The sequence below is a fragment of the Stegodyphus dumicola genome, chromosome 10 (genome assembly GCF_044657685.1).
Source record: "Stegodyphus dumicola isolate Sdum_Otavi_A_Nest chromosome 10, ASM4465768v1".
Lineage (NCBI taxonomy): Eukaryota > Metazoa > Arthropoda > Arachnida > Araneae > Eresidae > Stegodyphus > Stegodyphus dumicola.
In genome coordinates this window covers 127,419,506-127,446,320 of record NC_140777.1, presented here as the reverse complement: position 1 = coordinate 127,446,320, position 26,815 = coordinate 127,419,506, and the positions used below count along the sequence as shown (strand labels likewise).

General features: G+C 33.9%; 1 protein-coding gene across 1 annotated transcript in view; it reads right to left on the bottom strand.

Moving 5' to 3' along the window:
* LOC118189260 (uncharacterized) overlaps positions 1–26,815 on the bottom strand; it is a 115,831-nt gene that overhangs the window by 16,097 nt on the left and 72,919 nt on the right. Inside the window, exons 16-21 of the mRNA XM_035359843.2 lie at positions 25,207–25,333; positions 20,796–20,908; positions 16,359–16,477; positions 11,356–11,404; positions 6,597–6,863; positions 95–346 (exon numbers count right to left, since the gene is read on the bottom strand). Of these exons, the coding sequence (XP_035215734.1) occupies positions 95–346; positions 6,597–6,863; positions 11,356–11,404; positions 16,359–16,477; positions 20,796–20,908; positions 25,207–25,333 (927 nt within the window). The remainder of the gene's footprint in view (positions 1–94; positions 347–6,596; positions 6,864–11,355; positions 11,405–16,358; positions 16,478–20,795; positions 20,909–25,206; positions 25,334–26,815) is intronic.

Here is a 26,815-nt window from a genome sequence, read left to right as displayed (position 1 = left end):
AAATTCTTGACCACACGAATCTAGATTCAAGTATGCAAAGCTATCTGTTAAAATAACGGAAAACTGTTATGATCTATTTAGTTAAATCACTCACCTGCGTAGTGGACGCATGTTGACTTTTTCGAAGTAGTTGCGCTCTCCCCTGGTTTGAGATCTAGGATATGTTTGGAGTGAAGCACGCATGTTCTGGCCGTCCGACAGTACTCAAAACCTCGGCAGGTAAATGTTTTTTCATCTCGGCAGATTTTAGCACACATCTCTGTGCTATTAACATTTGATTGCACATCCTCTCCGCTGATAAGCACAGTTCTTCCTGGGTAGGGATCATAGAAGTCCAGATATTTCACTGAAGTAAAAAAAAAATCCATTGTGAATTCAATTAACAAACTATAGCGTACTTTGTTAAAAACTCTATATTAGTTTCTAATTAAGGATAGTGGTAGCTGCTTTTATTTTATTGTATGTCATTCGATTGCATTCACTTTATTTTATAAAACACGTGGCATTTGGTGTAAGTGATGCTTTTAACAGTCGCTTATGATCATGGTTATGTAGTCAGAACAAAGAATGTCTACTACTTCCAAAATAAGACAATTTTAATTCTTTTAGTTTCGTTTTATAATGCTTTTTATCTGTTGCAAAATTCAGAATGGATATAGTATTTTATATATAACATTTTACGTAAAGTAAACCCAGTAGTAGACAACTGGTGGTTTGAAAAAAAGCCACATGTGGCCCGTGAGTTACTTTACGGTAGCCCCTGGCAAGTTTAATAAAGTTTACCCTTATCCACCGCGAAATTCTGAATATGTCCATAATTTCTTACTTACGGAAATCTTGAAACATTCTTCAGTGTTTAAATGTCAACAATATCACTATAAACTGACTTTGACATACGGTTACAGCCGAAAACATCGGGGCAAAAACATCGCAGACGAAAATGTCGCGGAGAAAACAACGCAAGGCAAAAACGTTGTGCTACAAAACATGGTGGGAGAAAACATCGCAAAGAGAAAACATCGCAGTTCTAAAACATCGTGGTACAAAACATCGTCGTCGAAAATAAAGCGGTTCAAAAACATCGCAGTTTAAAAACATCGTCGTTGAAAATATCGTGGTAAAAAATAAAGTATCTACAAATCATCGCATGACGATAACATCGCAGACATGCTTTTTTCAGGCATCCTTTAATAAGTGTAAATGGATATTCCCATAATGATTTGTGAGCGCAAGATGGAAAGAAGGATAATTTTTACTTTCATATTTTTTATTAATTAATAAATTTTTGCTGAGAAAATAAAAAGGAAACTTGAGCATAAAAAATTAATGCAACTTATAGCACTTAATAGAATTTTAAACCGACATAGTTAACTAACAAAGGTCATTAATAAATCATTTTTATAAAGTTTTTACTGGTAATATTTCATGAAAAGTATAATCTATAAGTTACATTTAATTTTCTATGCTTAAGTTTCCTTCTTACGTTTTCAGCAAAAATTTATTAGTTAATAAAATATGTGAAAGTAAAATTTATCCTTCTTTACCCCTTGCGCTCACAAATCATTATGGGAATATCCATTTACAATTATTAAAACCTGAAAAAAGCATGTCTGCGATGTTATCGTCATGCGATGATTTGTAGATACTTTATTTTTTACCACGATATTTTCGACGACGATGTTCTTAAACTGCGATGTTTTTGAACCGCTTTATTTTCGACGACGATGTTTTGTACCACGACGTTTTAGAACTGCGATGTTTTCTCCCACGATGTTTTGTAGCACGACGTTTTCGCCTTGCGTTGTTTTCTCCGCGACGTTTTCGTCCACGATGTTTTTGCCGCGATGTTATCGGCGGACACCTTGACATACATATGTGTCATCCGAAAGGCCGCACTGTTCTGTTAGTAATTATTAAATTTGCTTTTAATATGCAAGTAAGAAAATTAAATCTGTCAGAAATGTACTTGAAAGTATTCTGTTAAGGAATTCGTCAGTTTTGGTGCAATAAAATGCTATTTTATTGCATGACGACATTCAATATTGAAGGAAAATTAGGAAACCGTATGTGATGTCTTGTGAAATATAACATAATACTGTATAAAATAATTAAAACAATCGAAAAATTGGGGGTTAGTATACAGAGAACTTATTTTTACTAATTATGTAGAGTATTAATTAATCGAGAGAACGTTAAAACAGTAATTCTGTATGCTAAATTAACCAGGTGGCAGTCTGAAAGTTCTTACGACACCTATGAACAGAAAATTTCAATATTCTTCCTTCAAATCTATGAGAAACAAGAATTCTGAATCTTGGAATAAGGTAAAATTTAATAAGAGAAGATATTTAACATTTATTTTGAATCCATAGAAGAGCTAAAGAATTTCAAAAACCGATGTCAGTTCTAAGAAAAACAAATGGTATAAAAGAAACCACAATGTTAAGACTGTATGTCACGTTTTGAAACAATGATCTGTAAGATATTTTCTGCCTCCTTAAGATGCATTCATGGTGTAACTGGAAAACGCATCTTGCTAGCAATCGGAAGGTCTAAAGTTTGAATTCCGGCGAGAGCTAAGTACATTTTTCACATCTCCTGCTCCGAAATAAAAAACACTGTAGAGTTAAGTGTTCTTAGCAGTCGTTCGAAGTATGTAAACTCTTTGCAGACGTTAAGCGAATTACCGCTAAATAATAACTTAAACTTGAGAAGAGTGTAAAATACCCTTTATTTAAAATTAAATAAGATCAGAAGTAAGATAACTTTATAACACACTATACAGAAGCAATCAGAAGAACAGAAGTAATATAACTTTTCACTAAATTAGACCACTTTGTGCTTACAACTCTGCCAGCCACTTCTGGCGAGATAATTTAAGTTAACAATAAGTAAAATGTAAATTTAAATTCAAATAAGCTAGTAGCCGAAAGCTATGCAATCAGTTTAACGCGAAGTTGGCTCAAACCTTAGCCAACGTGTATTCAGCTCTCAGCAATTATAATGAAAGACCGAAGACAGTAACTCTAACCTAAGATAGCAACCTAATAACTTGGCCACGAAAGGCAAACCGCTTAGAATCTATAAAAACCTCACCTTAAATACACTCGAACCAAATTTCCATTCTGGCAGGAAAACGGAAAGGAGAAGGGACAGTATAGATACAAAACATAAAATGAGTGGGTAATTAACTTAAGCTCACAGGCCCAATTATACAGATCTTAAATTTATAGATATTGTAATGAAAGTGTTAAAACATATTCATATTTTAAAATAAATTTGAAACCCAAGCACAGGAATTTAGCCTAAAATACAGTTCTAAGTTCTACTAACATAATGACATAGAGGATACTGCTCTGAAATTACTATTCTGGCTGCTTTTAATATTCTGAAAATGCTCAGAATACTTTTTAAATTTGTATTACACATTCAAAACATTTCGAAAGAGCAACTGTTTAGTACAATTTTCCTGTTTCGCCACATGATATGAAACAGTAAAAATACAACAAAATACTTTGGAGTTCCCATGTAAAAGAGAAACTAGTTTCCCATTACAAATAATGACTGATGATGGGGCATTCGATGCTAATATCTGATTGGCTGTTAAAAATGAACATCTCACATTTTTTTTTTTTTTTATTTGAAAGGAAGGGAAAAGAAAATGAGTCTTACACTAATAAAATAGGTTAAAAAACTGTTGTAAAAAAAGCAAAATATCTGCAAAAAACAAATGAAATTAGTAATGCAAACTGAGTGGAGAAAAATTAAGCTAAAATGATAAAAAATGTAGTTGAATCCATGACCAAAAAATTAGTTAAATCATGTTTTTAAGATCTAATAACAACACAACAAATCAGCATTAGAAAAATTTTAAGAATTTCCATTTACATTTTATTTGAAATAACATAAATTGTTTGATCTGTTTTGTAATACACTGCATGACATTGAAAAAGCAACACCCAGAAGGAGTGTCCCGAAAATTATGCAAATTTCAGGTTAGACGCCGTCACCGAGTTATGCGAATGATGTGAAATGCGCAGCTCTCCAGCGCACGTTGAGGAAGCTATAAGGAAGGAACCTGCAGAATGCTCAATTTTAGTGTCATTATTTATGCTAGGGAAATCATCGTAGAAAATTTGTTCTTGTCTCTGAGGACGCGTCTAATAGCAGAGAATGCCAGACCGTCGGCAGCAGAGTCAGTTCCAGCAGACAGACGATTTTACGAGGGGCATTGTGATCAGACTGAGAACGGCAAGCTGGTCCATACGGCAAATCGGAGCTGGTATAACCTGGACAGCGCCCCAGCTGTCAAGACGATGGTTGGAACAAAGAAATGTGGCAAGTTCGAGAGGTGCCGGTGCACGTAATGGCAAACCGCAGATTGAGTTGATCAATGCTAATGAATTTCGCTTACTGCGTATGCTCAATGTTGTACCTTTGGAATACTGGAATATTTGGAGGAAATACTGGCGACTAAGCATAAGCAACCCTACAGAAGCTTGTTCGTCATATAAGTTCGTCATATAAGTATTGCAGTTGCAAACAGTCTTATCGACTGTTTGCAACTGCAATACTACGGAAATTTGTTTGTGCTTATTGTATTTGCTTCTGTTTTATTTCATTTTGGCTTATTTTGTTCATAAACCTTATATTTAATACCAATTATAATAATTTTATCGATTTTAATCCATTAATTTAAACTAGATTTATTCCTTAATTTGTTCAAGTATATACGAATGGAAGGTATGGTAAATACTCGATTGCTTTTATTCCCCAGAAGTATAATCAATGAACATTCAGCTAATATATCTTGTAATGTTTCCTGTTTTGTAATCCTTCTTAAATGAAAATGTGCGTAGTTTACAATCGATATTTACACACTAAGTAATGAATTAACTTTCAACCTAACAAGGTTTAAAACCTCGAACTGTTTACGATAACAGATAACAGAATATCAACCATATACTGAATTTATCTTCTTTTAAGATTGCACCAATATAATAGTTACGCCAAATTCTCTTCTGGGCATGCGCAGTATGCGAAATTCGTTTAACATTGATTAACTGAATGTGCAGTCTGCCATTATGCTGCCGGTGCAGCGAGAGGGATCTCAGTAAGCGTGGATCGACGCATCCGCTGACAAGCAGTGGCGCGCCCGCAAGCCACTTCTACCTTCATCCTGCAGCACGTTCAAGACACCTTGGATATTCCCATATCGAGCAGAACCATTTGCCATTAATTGGTGGCTGCACTCGGGGTGTCCGTTAAGAAGATTGCCATTGACTCCACATCTTGACGTCAACGTCTGCAAAGGTGCCAAGGCATGAGCCATGTAGACGACGGAATGGCACAGGGTCGTGTTATCAGATGAGTCACGCTTCTGTTTCTCCAATGATAGTCGCTGTGTACGAGTGGGGCGTCGATGTGGAAACAGGTCTAATCCGACAGTAAATGTGTAAACACCCATTGCACGACAACGCGACATCATGGTTTGGGATGCAATTGCGTAACTTTCCAGGTCACCTTTACTTCGTATTCGAGGCATTATGACGGCCCAATGATACGTGGATGATGTGATGTGACCGGTGACACTCCCGTGCCTTCGGGGTGTGCCCAATGCTCTTTATGAGCAGGATAACGTCCGACCATACACTGCTGGCATCAGCCAACGTGCACTGCAAGATGTACAGATGCTTCTCTGGCCACCATTCTCTACTGTTCTCTCACCAATTAAACTCATTTGGAGTGTGATTTGGACCCCATTTGCAGACCCTGCCATTGCCGCGTTCAGAAGACTGACGGTGGCAAATGGTTGACAGGAGGTGGAGAGCCATTCTTCAAGTATCATTCGCAGCCTTATTGATTTTGTACTTAGGCATGCTGCTTTGTGTATCGCCGTCTCGCGCTCTGTGTTATGCATATCCTTTCGAAATACAGATCACTTATTCTTCGTTGCTGTTTCTCTCTGCCGAGTTTCATCACTTTCTGTCGACTTGGTGTTGCAGTTTCAATGTCGGGTAGTGTACAATTTTTTCGTCCCAAAAGAGATATATTACGTTTATTTGATTATGGCAAAGCACACTAGGGCTATCTGCCTAAGGGAAGGAGCGTTGTCGTGGAGCACGTTAAGGAAACTTGGCTTGCATCCACGTTAGACATCCTCATATATATATATTCCTCAAAAGAAACCATGTTTTATAATTTCAGTTTAACCCATTCAAAAGTTTTTAAATTACTGTCGGAAAGAAAAAGTATCACATCACTTTTGTGAAACGCTGCATCAGTTAAGACAATCTCTTAATATCCTCCTTCCACGTATGTTTCATTGAATTTTTTTGAGTTTCTAAAAACACAATATTTAAATACAGACTGAACGATATGGACTGAGATAAAACATTCCTGATACTCAGAACTAACAGCCTTGGCAAAAGAACGAGAAAATTGCTTTATATTCTCTTAAATCCATAAACACACTGGGCAACTGCACGGTACATTTCAGATTTAATATGCACATAAATGAAAAAAGGAAACCTTTAAGTTCTTCTAAGTTATCTGTTCTCTTCGTTAAAATTGAAAAAAAAAATGTTGTTACTTACAGGAATACACGTAGCAGTTGGCATCATCTACTGTGTCCTCAGCGTTTTTTGCCTTATCTACCACCAAGAGAGAGCTGATTACACATTGCTTGTTATCGCTCCTTGGGCAGTAAGAGAAACTGGAACAAGAAATAGCATCCGAAGTTTTGCAAGCCTTGTAACAATCATTGAGAGTATCCACTTCGTGAAGTTCCAGTGTAGTTTCAGATTTCTTCAATTTGCTGAAATTGATGACTATATCGTAAGGTTTCTCCTGATTACTTCCTCCTATGAAAAAGTATTAAAAGATTCAGATGATAATAAAATTTCGTTATATGTTTTCATTGGTCAATCAGAATACATTTTTCATAATTTTTTATTCGTTAAAGCTTGCAATTTAAAAATGAAATTTTTTTATTTAAATGTAGCATTATTATATTATTTACGAATAAGAGGAAATATTTTACTTCTATGCTCAAAAGGCTTCTCGGAAAGTATTTGTAGAGCAGTTCTATTTGAATTATTCTTGTCTATTTTATGTGTATTTTCCGACTTTTACTTTGAACTTAACGTTATATTTAATGTTAATTGAAATACCCGCAAGTAGTGGAAGTTCGTTTATCTCACAAAGAGGGTTTTGTATTCACTTAAGAGTTAAAAAAAAGGTTATTTTAAGCTTCCTAAGATTTGGTCATCTGTTGCAAATAAAGCAATACCTTGCTTCTAGCCTGAGTAGGGTCTGCAACTGACACAAGCTTCTAGAAACAGAGCAAACTTACACATTTCTTCTATAAAAAGAACGCAGGACCTCTTTCAGAGTTCAATCTTCCTTGTAGCTAACTGCCTCTTGTAATAGTGTCATGAGTTATACGAACATAGTAGTATGACTTTACCGTGAACATTTTGAACAGTGTATATATATGTGTGTGTCAGAAAAATAAAGAATATATAAAAGATAAATTATAATTTAAATTAACAGTGTAAATTAGTTTCACTTCTGTATTCTAAAAATAGTAATCTCTTTTTGCACTGCACTCATTTCGAGATTAATTCTTGTCATATGACTCTTGCATAATTCCGATGTGGAAACAGAACTAAAACTCAAACATCCAATAATAATTTTACAGCAATATTAATTATCCAATCAAAATGCATAGAAAACTAAAATTAGCTCAGTCTGTATTAAGATTTCATTCTAAACGTAACGTACTCGTTCGCTATTCTTCAGCCTAGCTGGATTGCTCTCTGTTGCTTCTTCTTACTGCAAAGTTATCAAATATGTAAAGCTCTTAAAATAGGCAAAAATAATGTCAAAATTTGCTTATGGCAGCAATATGTTTACTGAAGTAAAATAAATATTTTATCTGTCTGGGCTGTCAGTTTTCTATCCATTATGAATTGGCATTTCAGCATTCTACGACATCAAAATCCTCGCTGTTCATTACGGATTCAACCGTCTACTTTCTACACCATCAATATCGAAAGTCCTTGTCTTATTATACATATACATATATATTTATAGAGAGAGAAAGAGAATGAACAGAATAATATACATATTAATAACAGCGAAGAAAGAGAGAACAGGAATTTGCGTGAATAATTGGAAATTTGAATGAATATACTTTATATATATAGGATGTTCATAATTAAACTTGAAATTTGCGAGCAGTCTGTAGCAAAACCTATATAGTGGAATTGCATGAAAATTGAGTAATGGCAAAATGAAATGACTTGAATTTTATCGAGGGGGGGGAGGAAACAACAAGTTTTAAAAACCACCCCTAGCTGGCGTATGATAGCTTTATTGAGAACATATAAATAATTTACAAACGTTTACAAGACATGCTCGATATGATGTTCACCATTGTCTGCTACCATCTGGAAGCGTAAAATCGCATGTTCGACTGTTGAAAGCAGCACGAATTGAAGAATGTTACTCACATGACGTACTATGCTTTCTTTAAGGTCGGATAGAGATGTAATGGGATCACGGCCTTGAGACATCCCCACAGCCAAAAGTCGCACGGATTCAAGTTAGGGGATCTAGGAGGCTAAGCTGTAGGAAACTGCCGGGCTGATGATTCTGCCGTCACCGAAAGGGCGGCGGATCACTTGTTTCAAACAATGGGCGAGGTGTGGAGGAGCACCAGCGTGCATAAACACTGTGGTTGTATCACATTGCCTTACCTAAAAAAGAGTCGGAATAAGGGATTGTTCTAATAATGAAGCGTATCGTTGACCGGTGACGGTGCATGTTCACAGGCCCCGGGGCGCTGTGCTCTTCGAAAGAAAAACGGACTCGCAGTGAAGGTTGCAGTAAAGCCGCACCAAATCGTTATATGCGAAGAGTGTAATAGAATTTGCAGGAATTGATGTGGGTTTGTAGCAGCCCAAATACGGCAATTGCACATGTTAACCGCACGTTCCATATGAAAGTGGGCCTCGTCGGTCCACAAAATGTTCCATAGCCATTCATCCTGGATCTCGACTCGCGCAAGAAACCGCAACGCAAAAGTTTGTCGACTCTCCAGATCAGTTGGTAAGAGCTGCTGCACTAGCGACAGTTTCTATGGATAGTAGCGTAAGACCTTTTGAAGATTCCTATGAATCGTGGAGCGAGGTTGGTCCACAGATGCTGCAATACGCCGAACACTAGTGCTGCCATGGTTTGCGATCTGCTTTCCTCTACTTGCATCGCTACATCATCCACTACCTGTGCTGCAACACACGTTCGTCCCCTTCCTGGCTGAATCTCCAATGTTCCCGTTGCTTCAGATTTTCTAATCATGTTTGTTAGTCTTTGACCAGTAAGTCCACCTTTTCGTAATCGCTTCAAAGACCGAAATTTCCGCAAAGCTTCGGTAGCAGAGTCTTCTTCTTGATAAAACAATTTAACCAGTAAAGCCTGTTCCTGGAGAGTCAACGTCATCTCCCTTGACTTGAAAACGAGTATGACTGCGGTTCACCTCTCGTATCTTTATAGGGTTGCTGTATGCGCACAGGATTACTCTGGTTACGACATTTGCATATGCCAATAGTTTACATTGGACAACGCCATCTAGTGGCGGTTTTTGAAATTTACTGTTTCTTTTTCTTCGATAAAACTCCCATCATTTCATTCGGCCATTGCCCAATTTTCATGTAATTCAGTTGCATAGGTTTTGCTACAGACTATTCGCAAATTTCAAGTTTAATTATGAACACCCTGTATATGTATATATATATATATATATATAGAGAGAGAGAGAGAGGAATATGGAATTTGAATGATTATACTTTATACATATATATATAGAGAGAGAGAGCAAAAGAATATATATATATATTAATAACAGCGAAGAAAGAGTAAACAGGAATTTGCTTGAATAACTGGAATTTGAATAAATATACTTTATAGTCTTATAGGTTTATTATGCTTCAGGAAAATTCCTGAAATGAATTGAAGCAAAATATGGGGTTCGTGCCTGTAGTGTATATATACTTCTACAGTATAAGAAAAAAATCTTTACAATGTATCCCAAACTTTAAGTGGTAAATGATAACATTTATCTATTTCGAATTTCTTTTAATTTTCTTTTAGAAAAGAAATAAACTTCTTATCATTAAATTAAATTAATTACATTTATTTATGTTTTACTGACATTTTCGCAGTGTAACCAATCCTTTAACATAAACTGTTGGACTAACTGTAACAACAAGGCTGCCCTCTGGTAGAGAAGTACTTCAGTAAAAGCCAAGAATCCCACTTGATAGGTTGTATCAGACTTTTGCTCTGTAAATATTCTTAAAGTTAGTAAATGTAATGTCCGTGTGTAACTTAAACCTGTTAATAAATACTTGTTACACTGTACAGGACTCTTCTGTTACCCTATCTAAAACGACCCCTCTGCAGCAGTATTATTTATTATTAAACTACTAAAATACTTTAAAATTAAATTTCTCATGTTTTATATCTCTTTTCTCATTTATGTAATAATAACACGTATTCGTACTTGAAGCATGAGTTACAATTTGTATTCTATATTTTGTAGTAAATATTGTCAATCAGTTGCTCAAAAGCGAACTAACTGAAGAAGAACAAATGCAAAACTCCACGCAGTTTGTTGCTTCCTTTTGGTATCAGCGTTACGGAGAGAAATTTAATTCCACCATGGAGTTCATTGCACCCCAATTAATGACATCAAAAAACAAGAAAGGCTATCAAAAAGTATAAAATTAAAATTTCACATCAAATTGAAAAAAAAATGTGCCAATATAAAATTAAAAAATAACCAAAAGAAAACAATCTTATTTTCTCATAAATTTTGCATTTAACTTGCAATAAAATATGTAATAAGTTTTGGCATACATTTTGTATTTTTGTATCAGTTTCGAAGGCGATAAAGTAGGGGTTCCTGTTCTTCAAGAGGATAGAGAGGGGGAAAAGGTTTTACTATCTATTTTACAAATTCAAAAATGTTTTGCCCCTGGAGAAGAGAGACCCGTATCTTATCGCCCTCAAATTCGATAAAGTGTTATTCGAAATTCATACCAAAATAAGGTCGAATTTTGCTTAACACTTTTTTTGCCTAGTGTACATTTCATTGAAGTATGCAATAATTATAAAATGATTATGAATGGAATAAGTTTTACGTAAAGCAAGTTATGTTTTCTCTGCAGTATACGCAAGTGCAAATTTTTTGCCTTTCGTGCAATGCGAATTATAAAAAGGCATTCTCTAAAAAGACAAACAAAAATCATTAAATTTTTCTTACGTTAGTAATTGAAAATAAATATTTACCTGTATATGGTCCATCTCCAATTATAATGTCTTGAATATAAACATCTTTCTGTAGAAAGAAATAAACAATAAATTTTACTATATGAAACTCAAATTAATCTCTTTTAATTGTTCTTATTCTCTTAAAATTGAGTTAGAATCACTGAATTCATCCTTAACCATTAAAATGAGTTGATACAATTTTTTTTTTTTCATTTTGTAACTTTTGACAAATTTTTTCATTAGAAGAATGCTACATTTAGACAAAATATTATAATTTGGTATAGTTCATTTATAGATATTTCTGTTGAGTTTTCATGTTCGTTTCTAATGGAAATGAAAATAATATAATCTCAGACTTCAACTAAAACCTTGAAATTTTTGTAACACTATTTCAATAAATACATAATTGAATTATTTTCGCGGGTCGCATAAAATAGTTTCAGAGCCGTATGTGGACAGCCAGCTTGTGAGTTCGTACTATAGCAATATCTATCGCATTATTCTCCCAACTGGGAACTATTAAAGCGGTATCCTTCCAACTAGCACAAAAATCGCCACGCAAAGCGGTATGTCGCCGAAGTAGAGAACAAGATTTTACGAAATGTATTTTATCTGGCAACCCAAATAAATTCGCGCGATTTGGGGAAAATTCGAAGGTTTTGTTTGTGGTTTCTGCTTGTGATTAGTGTGCGTGTGTTTTAATTGTAACGAATCGTAATGCAGCTGTTTAGCTTGCCTGCTGAATGAAAAATAACTTTTTTTTAGCCCAGAGAGCGTTAGCCCAGAAGGGCTATTAATTTCGTTTTGGCATTTTGCGTTGATTCATTTTCTGCGTTGATGTACTTTTCAAACTGTTGCCAACAAATATTACAGCCCTGTATTATATTTAAAGAAATTAAATAATGAAGAATTTGGATAAATGTATGTATCTTTCTCGCATTGTGATAAAACGACGGTACCTAGAGCCATCAAATTTTGAATAACGTAATCCTCCACCGAATATGAGCATCTGGAAGCCCAAATTTGGAATTTGTTTTATTATATTTCATATTTTGTCAGACATAAAGAATTTTTAATTAACAAACTGAATGATAGAGTATTTGTGAGTTTATCAAAAAAATCTGCATATATTAGAAAATATTGTAGTATATCTCTTAGTTAGCATTTTGTAAGATATCTTGCAGCATTTATGACAGCTTTCAAACGTCTGGGTCTAGGACTTCGCCACGGTTTTACTTCCTCGTAGGAATTTTCGCTATTACAATACTTCCTGTTTTACTTTCTCGTAGGAAGTAAAAAGGAAGTATTGTCATAGCGAAAATTTTCAGGCATCATATTTCAACGAAAATATCCATTTTGACCGCTATCGAATGCAACTTAACGATTTTTTTGCGTGACATCTGTACGTAAGGACAGAATAAAAGACTCTTTTCCACCCAAACAAATATAAAACTGGTTTAAAATGAGATTTGAAGAGAATTTTTCGTGGCGTCTGTACGTACGTATCTCGCAAAGCTCAAAAACGAGTAGCCTCAAAACGTTGAAATTTTGTATATAGAACGCTGTAACATGTAGACCTGCATCTCCTATTTTGGTTGCAATCGGCCGCACCAAACGTATATAAATATATGTATATATATATATATCCTCTCAGTTAACCGGCTCAATGATAAGAGTTTCTTTACTCTTATATGTTTGTAGGTTGTGCATTTTTTGCTTCTGTTTTTGAACTTCTGTTGACGGGATTTTAATTGGAGCCTGCTGTAGTCTTTTAAACATTTCTCCCCGAAGCGCAGCTCCAAGGCGCCGGATAGAGCTTCGAAATCTAACCTTTTGTTTTCGGGAAGAGTCTGAAGGATATCCGCTGCGTCGGCTCTTAAAGAAGAGGCGAGATGACAGGCCTTAGCTTGGGAATCCCATCCATTCGCATCCGCAACGATAGAAAATTGTGTTTTATACACCTGCCAGGAAGTCTTCCCATCATATGTAGATAATTTCAGAGAGGGACGAGCAGGCATGGGTAGAAATTTAAAGCCATCGCTATTGTTCCCTGCCGTCGCTACGAATTTCTTTAAAATATCCACTTCTTTGGCTACTGCAGAAACCCTATCATCAATTTGTTGTTCGATTTGATGTTGTACGGCACAAACTCTTCCTTCAATTCGTTCCTCCACAGCAGAAACTCTCCCTTCTATTTGTTCTTTAACGGAGGAGACTCTTTCTTCAATTTCTCCAACCTTACTTTCGACAGAGTCTATTCTACCTTCTATAGCCTCGAATTTGTTTTCTATTACGCAGGTAATTTCTCTTTTCATTTCCTCTTGACCTGCTTTCATCTCGTCTTTAATAGATTTCATCTCGTCTTTGACGGTTTCCTGTCCCGCTTTCATTTCTTCCTGTCCCGCTTCAATCTTTTCCTGATTAGATTTCATCTCCTCTTTCATTTCTTCTTGACCTGTTTTCATTTCCTCTTTAAATGCAGCAAAGGCTGATATCAGCTGTCTTATCTGCTCTTCCATCGCTCTTGTGATTGGCATTCAAATCCCACTTCTGACACCAAAAATTGTTGCGTGCGTACGGGTTCGTTATGAAATGAATGCACAAGTCCGATGAAAAATGAACAAAAATTTATTATTATCACAACAAAAATGCTTACATTTTCTCAAATTATCATGCAGTATTACAATATCTCACAGTAGTTATCTAACTACTCAAATGTCCAATAGAACTTAATTCAAAACAGCTAAAGAACGCTAATCCGCGAATTCGCTATAATCGACAAGAGCAGTTTTCTAAACAACAACAAACTAAGCAACTACTACAAACTGAGATGTTTTCCTCCTTTTATAAGATTTTAAAATCATGCGCTAGAATTTTCCAGTACTTTCTCGAAATCAAAAAGAGATATTTATTTATTTAATGCACGCGTTCCTGTATTTTCAATTTTCCAGCTTAGCTTTCCTTTAATATTCGTCACGCGCTGCACTATGCGAGAAATAAAACCATTTAATTTATAATTGAACTAACATTAGCTTTTTAAATACCAAATTCGTAACAATATTGTTTTTATATTCCGGTTAAGGTTTTTATGCCTTTAGTAAATCTGCATGCAATATTTGTGGAGTTATCAACAATTTAAAAGTTGTTTAAGTGCGGCTAAGCCTAATTAATTTGCGATGACGGACAATGTTTGTTTACATTTTAAACTTGGCAAAATAGCGGATGTGTTGCCAATCTATAGAAACTAAGCTTTGAACCAACAAAATATTCCATGCAAAGAAGTCATATGGTGTACACATCAAATTCTTTTTCGTATTATCAGCGTCAATGTTTCTTCATCATTCCTGTTTTTAGTTCGGTTTACTTTTGTATGGTTTGTCTTCGAATTCTAACCTCTAATTCCCTCCAAATGCGTTCTATCGGGTTTTAATATGGTGACTGAGCTGGTGCTCTCAGAAGTTATGGACAATTATAGACATACCAATGGCGAACGTTGAGGGCCGTGTGCTTAGGATCGTTATCCTGATAAAAAGTTGTTTCAAATGCCAAAATTTTGGTCGGATAATTTTAAATTAGCTTTTAAGATATTTAAATAAAGAGCATGGTTCACTATGCCATTAATAAATGCTTAATTGCCTAATCCTGATGCTGACATGCATCCCCTCACGAGGACACTTCCACCGCCCTGTTTTACTATTTTAAGCAAGTTCTTAACATTCCCCCTCCAACTCATTTTCCTCATTTTTCTTTCTCCAATAGAGTTATACGCCTATCGAACCCCAAAATGTTAAATTTGCTTTTATCTGCAAGTAAGACAGGTTTCCAATACGCTTCGTATTTATTAGTATTGATTTTGCGAAAGAAGGAAGAAATAAGGTTTTTTTTTTTTTTTTTTTTTTTTTTTTTTAAGTCCAAAGGGGCTTTGTCCCTGAAGGAATATTGTTTTCGTTTTGCGATTTTGTGTTTGCGTTTGCGTTTTGCGATTTGCACTATAAATGTCCGCTTTATTTTTCAAACTGTTGCCACCAGATGTTATAGTCCTGCATTATATTTGAAGAAATTAAATAATGCAAAGTCTGCATAAATGTATGTATATTTCTCGCACTGTGATAAAACAACGGTACTTAGAGCCACCGAATTTTGAATAACGTAATCCTACTGCGAATATGGGCATGTGGAAGCCCAAATTTGAAATTTGGAATTTGTTTTATGATCGAATTCATATTTTGCAAATTTTTAACGAATTTTTGATTAAGAAACTCAAGAATTTCAAAATGAGCAATAGCAACGTTGTACAGAAAAAACATTTTTATCTCCAGCGCGTGAGACTGCGTATCAGAAGTTCTAAAGATATGCTCAATTTAAAACTATTTTGCGATATTGCTCTTAAACTGGATTTTATGGTTTAAGTGCGGAGAACGTGATATTTAATAAATAGAGGTAACAGACTAAATGTTAAAAAACGCACCTTTGAACGCAATTTAAAATTTGAAACCTTTCAGATTTTTATTTATTTATTTTTTTCTTCTTAAATTTGCATTTGCAAGTAAACATTCTTTGAGCAGAGTGCCCATGCAGTCCAGCTGACCAGACTACTCGGGTTTATAGGTTACAGTTTCAAGTGAAACTGAAGTAGAAAAGTTTTCAATACAATTTTGTAGAAATTTTTATAGCACTCACTCAAACGTGGATTTTCACAAATTTTCCAACTATAAATCTCTGATCACGTTGAGTTAATTTTGTTCGGCGTTCTCTTCTTACTTTATTTTCGATCGGAATTTCTTAAAACATTTCGTCACATACTTTGTTTACAAATAAATTTACTAATTAAGCGATATCGCGGATCGATGTTTCACCCTTAAGATTACGTTATTTTCGTATATCAGAAATAGTTTCAAGAGAAGGAGAAGTACATTTCTTATTAAAAATTTATAGCTATTTAATATTTGTATTTATTACGCTCTGCAGATGTTTTAAAAGAATAAAATGGTATAATTGAAAGAAATTAACATTTTACTCACTGTTGAGTCTTTGTCGATTGGAAGTACGATCTTCACTGTTTGGTTTGTTACTGCATCTTCCAAGCTCTTTAGAGCATCTTTAAGGTAAGCTTCATTATTATTAGAATCTATTTCTGCTCCTTAAAATATAAAAAAAGTCCGGTATAGTTTATAGCGTTAAAAGGTAATTTTCATAAAATATTAATTCGAATTAAGAAGTAATGCATATGAAATGAAAGTAAATGACTAAATTTTTGTATTTATTGACATGATATTTGTTTGTGGAACTATCAGAAGTCTCGCATTTTTATATTGCTGTTTTACCTTTTAGTACTTCCGAACATGTTTGGAAACAATAAGATGCCTCAGTGGATAAAAAATTTAAATGATAAAAATAGCTAAACAAGATAATATAGGCGCAGAATACAGCTTTATATATACTCCCTAAATATGGCGTTCAGTTTATCATAAAAGGAACTGATAAACAATGTGAAACTGCTAGATATTAGTTATAAAGTTTAGTGTTCTTTGATAACATAAACTGCTAACAGACCTTGGAGAAAATTATCGCTTGGTCAAAAGTTAACAACAAAAACTTCAGAAGGTTACAAAATAACCTTTTTATTAAATCAGAGCTTTAATAAATTCACAATTCTTGGTTGATAAGTTTCAGCCTGCAGTTGATACGAGGTAACTTAAAGTAACATTCAATTTCAAGATTTAAAACTTAGTAGCCAAAGGCTAGACAGTTAATTTAACGCGAAGTTGGCTCGAACTTTTCACCAACGTAACAATTTAAGTGTTGGCAACTGTACAATGCAAAACCGAGGATTACAATTTTAGCAACGAAATCTAGTAACGTGGCCTTGAGAGGTGGTAGAAATACGCTCTGTCTACCAACCGAAAAAAATCACAGGTTAAATACTCTGGTACTAAATTTATATTCTGGTAGGGAAAAGCAAGGGCGAAAAATACAGCAAAGACCGAAATCATAACTGGCTAAATTAATATAAAGGAACCTTATAAAGTTTGTTGAATTTTCCTAACAAAAATCACTTTTTCCATTTGCACACTATACCTTCTTTTGATCACGATATTTCCTCTTCTACACGACGTCTTTAAGTTTATGTAAATAAGACTGAAGTATATAGAACAACGCTGATTATAATGCAAGAGATTACTGCTGTAATCCAAGAGTTACTTACTAAACAGCAAGAAAATGAGCTGTTGAAAAATTGTTGAAACATACATTGTCCTGTTTGAAAAATAGTAGAATGAGATTTACATTCACATATAGTATATAAAAGTATTTAAATTTCTGGCATAGCTGATTACTGGCTAAATTTAGTTGCGAAGAAGATTTTTTAAGGTTATAGACAGTAGTAGTTTGTTCTACTACTGTCTATAATCTAAAAGTTTGAATTTCCAGCTCTACTGCATTTTTAATGTAATAATGATGAAAACTTTACATTTTAAATCTTTTATTATATTATAAGTTGTAACGGTAATGTTGTTTGTTGTGTCTGTGAATTAAAAAGTAGTGTTTGTTGAATAATTATATTTTTATTAAACTTCTGTTGCCACTAATTGAAGCAATGGGATACTGTATAGGAGATGCCCAGATATTGTAAGAATAAAATGTTTTACAGGCTAAAATTGTACGCTTTTTCTAGTTATTTTATACATTATTAATAAAAAAATAAAATAAAAAACTACATCAAACTTCGCGTTATCTAAACAAAAAACTTGTATATTCTTTAATGAAATGCCTTTTTTATGCTTAGAGGTTTTTAAAAGGTTCAAGGCATAGATCATTTCTGCATGAAAATAAAACTCACAAATACAAATTTACACAAAATCAAAATGATTCAGTATATCTTTCAGGAAGGTGTGCGCGACATCAAGAACTGTTTCTTGAAATTGCAATTCTTTGAAAGTTATTTGCATATATGTATACCTAGCTTTTGGCAATAGAACGCGAAAATATGTGTTTGAAAAAACTAACCGTGTTTTAAAAGGAGAGGAACTCAGAGCAAAAGTGTTCAAATTATATAACGCCATATTTAACTGACATCAGATCATACCGTTGTGTTCTTTTATCTATAGAAAACGATAATCAAAACATTCTCTATCTTGCTCTTTCACTCTGCACATAATGTATAAATTTTCGAAAGTTTCGATTTTAGAATAATAATTGTTACAACAAGAAAATTTACTATACGTAGCTTTCAGTGTCATTCTAACAAGTAATGAGCATATTGGGGTTCGACAATTCAACGATGAGAAAGCCTAAGTTATGGCTTAAATATAAAATATAAAATTTCATGGTTTAACGTTTTCAAAATAGAGTTTGTTTGTTTAATTTAATGTGGTAAAGCCCTTAAAAGCTCTTTGCCTAAACAGAAAGATACCTTTATGAAGAATTAAGAGAAACTGGCTGGAATTCACTTTACACATGTGAAGAACTGTGAAAGCGCAATGCAGCAAACTTATTCCTCCGGATTCGAATTTAGGTCAAACTATCAGACTTAAGCAATCTTATCTATTTCGTCACTAGTGAGCCTGTTAATTGTATGATTAGGTATATTATATTTAAAAAGATATACAAACATATATCATAAAGATAGTAAGGAAATAATGACCCATGAAGTAATGAAACAATGTCTTTGGAAAGGAGTACACCTGTCGAAATCCACTCGGTGGTTTTTACCAGTTTTTCTACTTTTTGTGTAATCTAAGTAAAATATTTGATAAAAGCCCTGACAACTAGTTGATTTTTCTAAATTTAGAGAGAGGCCTAAGACTTTATTTTTCATTTCTTCGACAGCTGATTTATGGGTGATAAAAAATTTGAAGTCACGGCTTTGCAAAGTACGAATAAGAATATTTTTATTTTGGCAGATAAGGCGTCTGTCCTAAATGTTCGAGACTTTTAAATAATAATTATAATAATTTTAAGTCGTGATTGTCATTATTCGAAAACAAATGCCTCTTTCATTATTTCATTAACTTAAACCCATTTATGAAATAAGCTCATAGTAATTAAACCAGTGAGGTGTATGTATTAAAATAAAAATGGCCCGTGAGCTCAAACTGACCTCCCATTAAAATTTTTAATTTCTTAAATTAAAAATAACCAGTTTCAAAGCAGCGCAAAAAATTGACATATTTTCAATTATTTTAATTGAGTTTTAATAGGTTCATGGAAATTATTTGATATATTTGGAATGCAAGTCGATTTACCCTGGTGTTCAAAATTAAGAGAATTTTCACACTTAGTTGATTATTTCCAAAGCTGATGAACAGATTTTAAAAAACTTGGTATACACATAGGTGGACATAATGCATAAGCATATACTATACAATGAACTGAGGGCAAAATGCATTCCTTTAAAGGCGAAAATACGTCTCTAAGATCTAATTCTACACTTCCCAACAAACACCTAGCTTCTGTCAAAGACATGAAGATCTGTGCATCTGTCGAACATGACGACCAAACCAGCAAACTTTGGTGTTTACTTCCTCTCTGAGATGCTGGAGAATAGATAAGTGGTCCTGAGTTCTCTCCAGAAGAATGTACACTGACCATTGACAACCAATGGCTAGACTGAACCAGGACTCAGGCATGGAAAATACAATCCTTCACTGATATTTCATCCAAAGTCGATGTTCTCTGCAACGTACTAAATGCTCACAAGTGAGTGGTATGCAAACGGCCCCCAGCTCTTGTGCATACAAGTGAGTGAAATGCAAACGGCAGGCTTTGCAAATAGACGAGATCTTAGAGCCTTATATTTCTCTTTTCAGGGGTGCAGATGGCCCTCAGTTCATTTTTCTGGACTACAACGTTCGTTCACATAGGACTAAATTAATAAATTATTATCTGCAAAGGGAGGTTATTAATCAGGTAGATTAGCCAACCAGATATGCAGACTTAAAATTAGCAGGATATGATTGGATCGCTCTTGGAAGGACGAATGCAACTCACCTTTTCCTTCTAGAACCCTTTAGAACCCGAAAACAGCGTTGCTGTAGGAGTAGAACCGATCATCATAGGGAATCGTAAGCTGCCTTATTTCCAGTATTCGGAGCTAGCTGTTTAAGTGGACCGTACTGCTTAATAGCCTCATTTTTTATTCGATCTTGCAACCTCTGTTTTAGACATTTTAAGAATCTTATGCACTATCATATGTATGTACCATGAAAAATGCTTAAATAAGTTTGTAGGTAAGTATATCTAAGCATTTTAAGCATTTATATGTTCCAGTTAGAAACATCTATTTCATCAAAGTAAAAACTATACTGTGAAGAAGAAAAAGTTAAGAGGAATATTTATCATTGGGGAGGAAGAATCGAATTTACTTCAAACAATTTTAATGTATCTTTTATTTATTTCTTTAAATTCCTTCTTTATACTTAGTGGTTTTTTATGCATAACTAATTTTAAACTTTACTTACTGACATAAGTCTGACATTTTTGGCCTAAGGTTCCTTTCTTTTCATCGCTATCTGATGGATCCAAGAGGTCTTTCGATTTTAAGAAACAAGCCTCATTGCAGAAATAGAAACCTCTAAAATATTTTTTAAAATGTGTAAATATGCATTGTTTAAAAACAGAAAGTATAGCTTACATTATATATGATTTAATTATCATTTTGCAGATAATATATCAAAATCTGTTATGAAAATAAAATAAAGAATAATTTAATATTTTTAAGAATAAATGTGAATTATATAAAGAATTTCATGAAAACGAAAACGGAAGATTGATATATTTTGTAGAGAACTAATGCTACAAATCTATTGCTATAGTAATAAAATATCAAATTACATAAAAACGCTCTATATTTTATTGGATACATTATATGATACAAAATTTAATTACATGTTATGTTGAAAAGAAATATATATATATATATATATATATATATATATATATTATAACGAAAACAGAAAAAGACGTAATAAATGTTAATGGGATATAACGCAGAATGTTGAATCCGTAATAGACAGCAAACTTAGTCGCCCAGAAAGATTAAATTTCATTTTTATTTCAATTGTCATTTGTGGTCAGAACTCGCTTGGCACTCTAATCGTACCTATTTCTAGAATGTTTATATTTTTGATATTGTTGCGATATAAAGAAAGCAGAATAAAATGCTTTCAAGCAGAACAGAAGTAGAAGCAAAAGTGTTCAGTTATGCAATACAGAGGAGCACCAAGAGAAGGTGTTGGTTTAGGTTGCTTATTAAGATAAAATTTTCAGTAATTGAAATTTTGAATTCAGGTTCCGAATTAGCTACGCTATCAAAGTTACGCAAGCTATGTGACATAGATTGAATGGAAATGATGCAGGTCAGAAAAGTTATTATTGTTTTTAGAATATTGAGAGGAAATGCTCGAGTTAATAATGAGGAATTTAGTGTCTATTACTAAATTAAATCATAAATCTGACACGAGGAATAAATATGAATTACAAAGATTTATACCAAAAAAGGAAATCTTAAATTTATATGCTTCATCATATTGATGCAATACTGTAGTTTAATTATTTTAAATAATTAACAACACAAATTTTATAAACAACTCTATTCTACTGATTACATTGTGTACAGTTACAATGCTGCTCTGAACATTATATATATATATATATAATTTAAAGTAAAGTAGAAAGAACAAACAATAAAAGACCTATGTGGTCAAAAACTTTGCGCATTGTGCTGCAAAATTAAAAAAATTAAAAGAAAAATCTAGTACGAACGCTAAAAAGCCGCTGAAATACTGTAGTTCCGGGAAAACTTTAACATAAGAAAAATAAGTTGCAATGAAATGTGTTAAAAGAGAAAAATATAACATTTGATTATTTACAAGTAAAAATCAATACTAATAGTAATCAATATGCTAAACTAATTAAGGTGTATTTAAAACATAGTAAAAGTAATATATATGTATATATGTGTGTGTGTGCGTATGTGTTTTGCCACATGGTGATAAAGTATTTCATGAGGTTCTTCGAGGAAATATTTTAACGCTTCTTAATTTAATTAAATTTTTCCCTAATTTATTTAATGTTCTTTATTTCGTATGATGACTACAGAAAACTGTGACTTCAATTTTGAAAGGATGAATATGTTTCCAGAAATGCTTCTATAGTCAATTTTCGATAACTCAACACATAGTCGTAACCATCACCACCTCTGATTTTCATAGTACTTTTCCGGTTCCGTAATGCGAAATAAAATCTGCGCATACGTTATTTCTAACGTATGCATAATAAATCTAGAAAATTTTAACACAGAGTTCACAAAAAATCAATATGTGTTCTGAATATTTCCAACTGCTGCTGAAATTTTATCCCCCAGCGTGATGTATCATCACTTTAGAGAGAAGAAAGCAGTATCTTTTTGTTTGCTAAAAAAGCTTTAATCATGATTACATTGCGTATGGAAACAAAAATACCCGTTACCTGATAAATCCTTTTCTGGTCAAAAGCAATAAATTCCATTTCAGAATTGCATATAGCTTCTTTGTAGAACATGAAGCTTTCTCCTCCATCAAAACTTCACTGTGAATAATAATAATAATCTCTGCTAATAAAGAAGATTAACTTAGTATAGCCCTTATTAGCGCGAAACAATGAATTCGCGCTCGATGTAGGTAATTAACTGTTGGCGAATGTCTGGTGGTAAACTTGAGCGCAGCAGAAGAGTCCTTTGAAATAGCTGCCCAAGGTAAGTTGCAAATGTAAGTTTGAACACGTTACTGCCCGTTAAGAAAAATTGTGGTTTCTATTAGTGATGAGTCAACAAATTAGTATAATAATCAGAGATTAGTCAACATATTAACATAATATCCGTTTCCTTGGTGTTAAGTAGCATGTAATCAATGAGTAACAAACTCTTTCCATCTTCCTAAAATTAGTGCCCAAAGTAGTTCGAACAGATTTCTGAGTTCTGAATTTTACTGGTAAGAGAGGTTCACTGTGTCCTCTTGTTTCGTTCCCAGTTTTACGGTTGTGCGTAAAAATTATCTTCAGCATTCCATACAAGATTTTCTTATAGCAGTTAAGAATCGACGTTCTATTTTCGTTGCAGTCTGGCAAACTGTCCTACTGTAATCTTCTATCTCGTATTCCTCGACTTTTGCACAAATTTCTTATTTAATTACTACTACCCTGTGGCTTTGTCTAGGTTCATTTTCGAGTAATGTTCTCCATTAAGCCTGACAGTTCAAATTTTGACGTTAACCTCCCTCACAAGCATAGTTCACCAAACTTCACAGCTAGCACCACAAATAATGTGTCTGAATTACCCACTATCAGAAATGAGGAATGGTATCATGACTCCGTACAGCTCAATCTTTGGAAGGAGCCTATTGTGGCTTCAAAACTCATTTTTTTATTAATGATGAGCCTTTTTTCGTTTTACGCTCTTATTGCTTACGAGAGATTTCAAAGATATATTTATTGTTTCTATATAATGGTAGAAACTAATATATATGCATATAAACCGTCTATCTAAAGCAGATTTTCTTCCTGTCATATAATCATAGCCGGGATAAAATCTGGAAACGCAGATCCCGGGTGACACAAATCAGTTATGCATGAGGATTCAACGGGTTCATCTTGAATAACGGAAAGAGAGAAATTTCTTGCTGAGTGACAATGCGGCCGCTTGCTCGGCTGGAGTTGTGGTGCAGTTTCTAGGAGAAAAAAATGTGTGCCAGTTCTTAACAGCGCTTAATGTTCACCTGATTCGGCTACAAGTGACCTTTTTTTATTCCCGAAATTTAAATTTCACATGAAGGCTCAAAACTATCATGACGTACCTCACATGTAAGTCACAGTAATGCGCAAATTGAATGGCATTCTAAACAGGGACATTTCTGACAGTTTCATATAGTTATATGTGTTGTATTGAAGTGGTGGTGGTGGGGGAAGAAACTGTGCAGCACACCTGAAACACTAAAATATTGATCTTAAGTTTTCTCCAGTTTGCAATAATCCAGTTTTTTAACGTTTGGGGCAGAGGGTGTATAGATGTGTATGTATTATAAAGGCAGATACTATATCATGGGTGTTAGTTTAAAATACAGTAGTTAATCAAAGGATGCTGTACACTTATAAGTTTATACAAATCAACAAAGTTCAATGCATCTTACTGTTTTCTGATAATAATTTATTTTAAACAGAATAATGAAAGATAATATTGATTGAAGAAATAACACTAAATGCATGGAAACAAATAAAGAAGTATTTAAAGGACATTTACATTAAAAATTTAAGCATTCACGTTAACGTTCATGATTGGTATAAAAACATTTTTAGGTTCATAAATTTCTCTAATGTACAGATACTTTTCAAGCTGATACACGTATGGAACTTCTTAACAGGGAACATTCTTGATTCTTCAAAATTGTTTTATATGATGTTACCAATTGCATGACGGACTCATTCAAGAAAATTAAGGTTATATTAGGAAATGTAAAATTATTTGGGGTCTAATAGTAAAGTTGGAATTGTGCAGAACTAGTTAATTAGCTCTGGATAATTCATTTAGTAGAACACTTCTCCGCGTATTTAAGGTTGTGGGTTAATCTCGAGCTGAAGTCCAGATGTCCGTAAACTTAAAAATCCTTTATTGATGTTTTACAAAGGTTCAGAACATGGTTTTTATCCTTTTTTGATGTTTTACAAAGGTTCAGAACATAATCTTATCCTTTTTTGATGTTTTACAAAGGTTCAGAACATAGTCTTATCCTTTTTTGATGTTTTACAAAGGTTCAGAACATGCTCTTGGACTCCTTATTAATATCACAAATATAAATTAAGTGGATAATGAATTAAGGCAGGAGTTGTACTTTGACTTACTTGCAAATAAAGTTTGATTCATCAACGCAAGCATAAGCGCATTTTTCCTTCGTGTCAGCATCAGCGACAGGTTTCAAGTTAAAAGCATCTTCCGTAACTTCACCTTCAGTCTCAAACCAAAACTGCTCTACAATAAAAAAAAGTTTTTTTTTTATATTACTAAAGAAAATCTCTTAAATTGCATTACATAAGAAAAAGTACGTCGTGTTCGATTTAAAAGCAAACAGCACATTTTATGCTCAATAATTTTATTCATAATTTGTATGCAGTGATTCTTTGATTCCTGTGATATTCTCTCATATATAAGATGTCGATAAACCAGTTAGTGCAGGACAGAGTATTAACTCTTCTGTCGTAGATGAGGTTTGATGAGTCTTCTGCGAGAGGCAGGTACTAAACACAATAAGATTGTGTTTCACGTCTCCGACTGTTGTTTTATAAGAAATTCATTCATAACCATACTCATTATTTTAGATTAGGTGCTTTTCACAAATTCACAAATTAGGCATTGGAATCATTGAAGAGGGTACATGTAGTGAAAAAAAAAAAAAAAAAAAAAAAAACATGGAGCTCTGAAATTTTGAATTGAGTTTTCAAGTTATAAGGTATTTATTTTATTTAACAAATAATTTTGACAAACCTTTACTATAAGTTCTCATTTTCGTAACCAAACTCCAAATTAGTTGTGTGTGCTTAAACTGTAGAGATTACAGCTTGCGACAGAACGTCTTGCTGTCACTTACTGTCGCCAGATCTGTTTAGGTTGTATTTCAGTTTTAGTGTCTTGTTACCTGACGTTTAAAATAAAGCCGTTAACTATCTGAGCCAGCTTAAGCAGCCTATTTTACATATTGTTTGAGATTCTATTATCTGCATTTGAAATTAAAATTTTTGTTATGTTACTTTAAATCAGTTACGTAAATAAAGTTACGTACGAAGATTCATTTGTCTCACAAGCTGTGCCTTTCTTTTCATTTAAGGGTAAAGAGGTAAATTTAAGTAAAAAAGGTTATTTTAACCTCCTCAAAACTGTTTCAGACTAAGCGAATTGTGAATTGTTTCAGACTAAGCGATAACTCTTTATCTACCTAGTAGGATCTGCAGGACTTTGATACATCCAGATACAGTGTATCCCAACAGAATATATGAGCTTTTAGATACAGTATAACCCTATAGAATCTTCATTGTATTGTAGATACATTATGATTTTTTGGAAGCAGGCAAGTTGAGAAAGTAGCAATCGCCTTCGCCGGGAATCGAACCACGGACCTCTGGAATACCGGCACAGCGTGCAGACCCACTACACCACGAAGGCACGCTGGGAAAGTGGGAGAAATACCTTATATACTCCCCTTTTTAAAGGGCGACTGGGGTTTTTAAGGGACCCAATCGCCAAATCTCGGGTGTGGAGAAACCTCATCCAACACCCTTTTAATTCGGGCGCCACTGTAGAGACATTAGGTATTTTTTGGAAGCAGGCAAGATGGAAAGTTAGCAACCGCCTTGGCCGGGAATCGAACCACGGACCTCTGAAATATCGGCCCAGCGTGCATAACCACTACACCACGAAGGCACGCTAGGAAGGTGGTAGAAATACCTTATGGTATCT